This window comes from Coffea eugenioides, chromosome 5 (assembly GCF_003713205.1).
Source record: "Coffea eugenioides isolate CCC68of chromosome 5, Ceug_1.0, whole genome shotgun sequence".
NCBI lineage: Eukaryota > Viridiplantae > Streptophyta > Magnoliopsida > Gentianales > Rubiaceae > Coffea > Coffea eugenioides.
In genome coordinates this window covers 32,589,492-32,595,614 of record NC_040039.1, presented here as the reverse complement: position 1 = coordinate 32,595,614, position 6,123 = coordinate 32,589,492, and the positions used below count along the sequence as shown (strand labels likewise).

The following is a 6,123-nucleotide window of genomic DNA, read 5'->3' as shown; positions in this document are numbered from 1 at the left end:
TGACTACCATCCCTCTTTTATTGAAGCTTTCTTGTCGTTATCATCAATCCATTTTCCTTTGATGTTTGCTGGTTTACTTAGGAAGCACTAATGCATGCCTTTCTTTTACGTTAGTCTGGTTACATTTATGCATTAGTCTATCTATATTCTAGTGAAATTTATGCTTCTTTGAACTTTTTCGTTTTCAGGAGTAAGCTGCAGCTTCTTCACAGTGTTGTTGTCTTGGGGACCTCGAATTACCTCTTAGTCATGGCTGATGATCTAGCAGAGGTGATGAAAAAATTTGACTTGAGTAGCAGGGAAAGTGAGGAAGTTGATTTGAGTGAAGAAGGAGAGGAATGCAAAATGAGCCTTTTTGGTAAGGTAATGGGGGACAAAGTAACCAATTTCACAGGAATTAAAAGCTTTTTTAACCACATGTGGGGGTATCCTAAGGATATGGTGGCTGTTGAGATTGGCGTAAACCTGTATCAGTTCTCCTTTACTGATCAATAGTGTATTACAAAAATCCTCAATGGTAGACCATATGTTATTGACAATCAATTGCTGAACATAAAAGAGTGGGAAGAGGACATGAAGGCAATCCAAAAGCATTCTCAACATCTCCACTGTGGGTGCAGTTATGGAATCTTCCAGTGCATTGGCTAACGAAGGAAATTGGTAGGAAGCTAGGCGCAGGTATCGGACCAGTGGAGGAGGTGATAATCCCAGCAGGTGGTAGTAAGGAGGGGAGACATCTAAAGCTAAAGGTCTGGGTAGACATAAGCAGGTCTCTACTTTGAGGGACTATGGCAAAGATGAATGGTAACTCAAGATGGATAGAGTTCCGTTATGAGCGGTGTCTGGATTTTTGCTATGAATGTGGCATCATCGGACATAGTGATAGAAATTGCAACAACAAAGATAGGCTGAACAAAAACAATAAACCACAGTATGGGGCTTGGATGAGAGCTCAAAACAGCAAATCACCCCTTAATAAGCCCACGACTACCAGAGAAGACAATGTCAAGAGCCAGAACGAGAAGCTGAATCCGATAGCTAATCGATTACTGTTTGAAGGAGAGTACATTGTGAACACTGTCAAAATCCCCGGAAACAAATCCCAGGAAGATGGAGAGCAACCAAACACAGCCCAAGGGAATGATGGGACAGAAAGTCAGATTGCAAAAAGGAGGGAAGATTCCCGCGCTCTCAAAAATCATACTGTAGCAGAAGACCAGGGAAATAAAGAGCACTTTATACCTATGATTACCATACCAGCCACAAATGATACTGACCCAATTAGGAGCCAGTGCGACCCTACTTATGCTGAGATGGACCAAATGACTGGGGAGCACCCTGAGGTGGAATGTATGGACACAAGTGAGGGCCCAGGTCAAAGTAGTGGAACGAAGCTCAAGGATACTTTAGCTCAAACCCAATCAATACCGGACGGACCAAAAACTAACCTTCAGATATATCTAGGGAACTCTTCTACTACCCAGAAGCAAATTCAAAACAGAAAAGAAACCAAATGCACCAGAAGAGGGAGTAGAATCCTGCAAAACAGAACCCCTCTTAAAATGGGTAACAATACATCAGGGGAAACAAGCAAGAGGAAATTTGCTCTCAGAGATGAGGATGGAGATTACATGCTGGAGGATGAGCAACCTGGGAAAAAATACAGAACTTCAGCAGGCACTTCAGAGAACCAAGACTCACAGGTGGTGGAGGCCAACCTCAAATGGTCTCCAAGTACCATATGAGAGTATTGGCGTGGAATTGCCAAGGAGCAGGGAGTCCCTTGGTTATTCCCTATCTGAAAGAGGTAATTGGCCTTCACTCCCCTGATTTAGTTTTTCTCTGTGAAACTAAGAATAAAAACAATTTTATGGAAAAATTCAAAAAAAATATTAGGTATGACAGGTTATTTTTTGTGAATCCCGTTGGAAAGGTAGGAGGACTAGCAATTATGTGGAAAAACGAGTTGAAGATAGAAAAAATTCTGTTCACTCATATCACCATTGAAGCTAAGATACTGGCAAGTAATGAAAATGATGTATGGTGGTGTGTATGCTTGTATGCAAGTACAGATGACCAAGTGAGGAGAGTGCAGTGGGATTTCTTGAACCATAGAAGACAGATATGGGGAAAGAATGTAGTCATTATTGGTGACTTCAATGACATCATTTCTAACAATGAGAAATGGGGTGGAAGGATTAGGAGTAATTGGTCCTTCAAGGACTTTAGGGAGTTTATCAACAGTAATGAGTATGTTGATCTGGGATATGAAGGTCTCCCTTGGACATGGAACAATTCATGGGACAATGAAAGATCAATTAAGGAAAAACTAGATAGGGCTTTAGGAAGTGGTGCATGGGTCAATGCATACCCGGCAACTAAGGTAGTGCATATAGAGAACCAAGCTTCCGACCATAGTATGGTACTCTTAGACTCAAATCCGGAACATAAAAAGACAAGGAGGAGGTTTCACTTTGATGCACGATGGCTCCAGTATTGTGAGGTGGAAGGAATTGTGAGAAATGCTTGGAATAAGCAGATAGAGGGTTCCAAAGGGTTTAAAGTAGCTAAGAAGGTGAAAGAATGTAGAATTGCTCTCACTAGATGGAACAAGGGGATTAATAGCAATAGTAAGAAGGAGATCAAGAAATTGAAGGAGGAGTTAGAGCACATCCAGAAAGGCAATGGTGGTAATAAGTCAACTATGGCTAATGGAATCAAGAAGAGGCTTATTGAGGCCTACAAAAAAGAGAAGCAATTCTGGCACCAAAAATCAAGAATCAAATGGCTTAAGGAAGGGGATCAGAATTCATCTTATTTTCATGCATGCGTGGCCACCAGGAGAAAAAGGAACAGAATATCTAAAATTCAAAAAGCTCAAGGTGGATGGTTTGAAAACGATGTAGAAATTGGGAAGGAAGTGTCTAAGTACTACCGTAAACTGTTCACATGCTCACAGCTTGATGACTTTGAGGAAATTATGAATGGCATCCCTAGGACAATTACAGCTGAGATGAGCTTGCAGCTTACCAAACCTGTCACAGAATAAGAAGTTAAAGCAACACTTTTTTCCATGCATCCTAATAAGGCACCAAGACCCGACGGTATGTCACCCATCTTTTTTCAAAGATTTTGGACTATTATTCATAGTGATTTAGTGGAGTCAATTCAAAACTTTGTCAATACGGGGCGCATGTTGAAAGCCTTTAATGAGACATTGATCACCCTTATCCCCAAAATTGATACTCCTATCAATCTTTCCCACTACAGGCCCATTAGTCTTTGTAATGTTGTCTACAAAGTCATTGCTAAAATCCTAGTTAATAGACTCAAGCCCTTGTTAGGTGGTTATATCAGTCATTCTCAGGCGACTTTTGTCCCGGGAAGACAAATTATAGACAACATCATTATTGCACATGAGTACATTCATAACTTAACAATAAGAGGGGAGGTAAAGATGCGTATATGGCTCTTAAGATTGATATGTTCAAAGCTTACGATAGGGTTGAGTGGAAGTTTTTGTTTGCTGTCATGAGTAAAATGGGATTCTGTCCAACGTGGATTAAATGGATTCATGGCTGTTTATCATCCATGTCTTTCAGTTTCAACATTAATGGGGAAAAACAAGGTTATGTGTGTCGCACCAGGGGAATTAGACAGGGAGACCCTCTATCTCCCTATCTTTTCCTTTTTTGTACAGAAGCTCTCTCTCATATTCTTAAGCAAGCCACTGAGGATAACAGAATTTCTAGGATCAAAATATCCAGACAAAGTCCTACAATCTCTCATCTCTTTTTTGCTGACGACTCTCTTATGTTCTGTAAAGCTAATATTGGTGAAGCTGAAGAGATAATGCGAATTCTCAAGTGCTATGAAAGGGCCTCGGGGCAGCAAATAAATATTGAGAAATCATCGGTGTTTCTTAGCAAAAATATTTCACACACAGAAGCAGAAGCTGTCCTAAGACCACTTGGCAACATCCAACTTGTCACTCAAAGCAAATACCTGGGCTTGCCTATGGTGATAGGCAGATCAAAGAACAGTGTCCTCAGGTTCATCAAAGAGAAGATGTGCAAAAAACTGCAAAATTGGAAAGGTAAAATGCTGAGTTCTGCAGGCAAAGAGGTATTACTCAAATCTGTGGCCCTTGCTCTCCCTTCATATGCAATGTCCATCTTCAAATTACCTGCTGGACTATGCAAAGAGCTGTGCATAATGATGGCTAAATTCTGGTGGGGAAGTGATTCTGGAGAAAAGAAAATGCATTGGAAGAGTTGGGCTGATATTTCTGATGTCAAAGGGAAATGAGGACTTGGATTCCGGGACGTTCAATGCTTTAACACCGCCTTACTAGCCAAACAAGTTTGGAGAATGCTCACTAATCCAAACTTGTTAGTTAGTAAGGTGGTAAAAGGAAGGTACTTTCCCAAATCCTCTATTCTTGATGCACAGATCAAAAGTGGAGCTTCATGGATCTGGCAAAGTCTGCATAGTTCAACTGGGATGTTGGAAAGTGGACTAAGAAAGCAGGTTGGGGATGGCACCACTATTGCAATCTGGAAGGATGGTTGGCTCAAAACTAGCTCAGGTAAAATCTCCACACCAAAGCCACACAACTGTCCAATTGACAAAGTCTCGAAATTGATTCATGACCATAAGTGGAACTCGGGCATCATAAACTCCCTTTTCTCTCCTGAAGAGACCAAAATAATCACAACAATCCCACTGAGCTTATTTGGAGGGAAGGACAGGTACACTTGGTGCAGCAGTGCCAATGGTGAATACACTACCAAAACTGGATATGTAAAAGCCAAGGAAAAGATCGAAAGGAACAACAACAGGTCTCTGCAACATGATAGCACCAGCAAGAATAAGCAGAATTCCAGAATTTGGCATCAAGTTTAGGACCTCAACACTAAGCACAAGATTAAACACTTCCTGTGGAAATGCCTACATGACATCCTTCCCACCCATGAAAATATATTCATACGAATAGGGAAAGGAGAACTTTGGTGCAGGGACTGTGGAGAAAGTGCAGAAACATTAGAACACCTCCTTTTCTTTTGCAGGACAACTGAGCAGATCTGGAAAACCTTCCCTATCAAATGGGATGGTCTAGAGCATTTGAAAGGGAGCTTTTGGTCATGGTGGGAGAGCCTGCAGCAAGCTAGAGAAAGGGCAGATGGTAAAGCTCACATTGAAATGACAGCCAATCTACTCTTGCATATCTGGAAGGCTAGAAATAATTGGAACTTTAACCTGTGCAACCAGGAAGGGTATCGGATCTCCCAATATGCCATGGTGGATTGGCTTGAGTTTAAAGAGGCAAACCTCCTAAACACATGTGACAAGCAAGAAATCAGTGCTGAGCTTGATAGCAATGACAACATTGTTGCTGTACTCCAACAATAGCACTCGACTATCATGTACATTGATGCAGCAGTGGACCAGCGAAGAGATAAATTTGGCATTGGTATAGCAGCTAAAGATAATGAAGGAAATCTAGTCTCTACATGGTCAATCCCAACCGCAGTTAAAGGAGAGGCTGCAATCATGGAAGCTCATGCTATCAGAACTGCCTTGCTCAAAGCATTGAAGGAAAATTGGACGTCCATCTTGATACTTTCTGATTGCAAAGTTCTTGTTAACAAATTGAATCATAGGTGTGAGGACCTATCTGATATAAACATTATCCTGAGAGATATCAGGACATTGAGTAGGTCTTTTTGGCGTTGTACTTTCTCTTTTGTTAAGCGAGAATGCAACACTTGTAGTCATGGTTTGGCGAAATTCGCCACTAACCTTTTTAACGAAACTAGGTGGAAGAGTATCTTCCCTGTGTGGACCTCTATGGCTGCACAAAGTGATCATCTAGCAGTTGCCAGCTAAAATGTATAGGTACTTGTAGATGTTAAACATCTGATGATATAAATGAATAACTTTTGACAAAAAAAAATTGAGATTACTGTGACTAAAGTTATTAAAAAATTTGTAGCAAACAAACTTGGCAAAAACTTGCTTGCCAAACAGGTCCTATATTTGCCGGGTTAAGTCATCTCGGCAGCAAAGGAAAATGTTTTTTTTTTAGGTTTAGTCAGCTTGGCAACAAAGAATTTTTTTTTA

General features: G+C 40.9%; 1 protein-coding gene across 1 annotated transcript; it reads left to right on the top strand.

The window, feature by feature from the left end:
- Positions 1 to 5,424: 5,424 nt before the first annotated feature.
- Positions 5,425 to 5,889, top strand: LOC113771406. Its single transcript, XM_027315988.1, has one exon. The coding sequence runs from the start codon at positions 5,425 to 5,427 to the stop codon at positions 5,887 to 5,889; it is 465 nt and encodes a 154-aa protein (XP_027171789.1).
- Positions 5,890 to 6,123: the final 234 nt, after the last annotated feature.

Excerpts from the sequence above, each read along its gene's own strand:
- LOC113771406 (XM_027315988.1), top strand. The coding sequence starts at position 5,425 with ATGTACATTGATGCAGCAGTGGACCAGCGAAGAGATAAATTTGGCATT.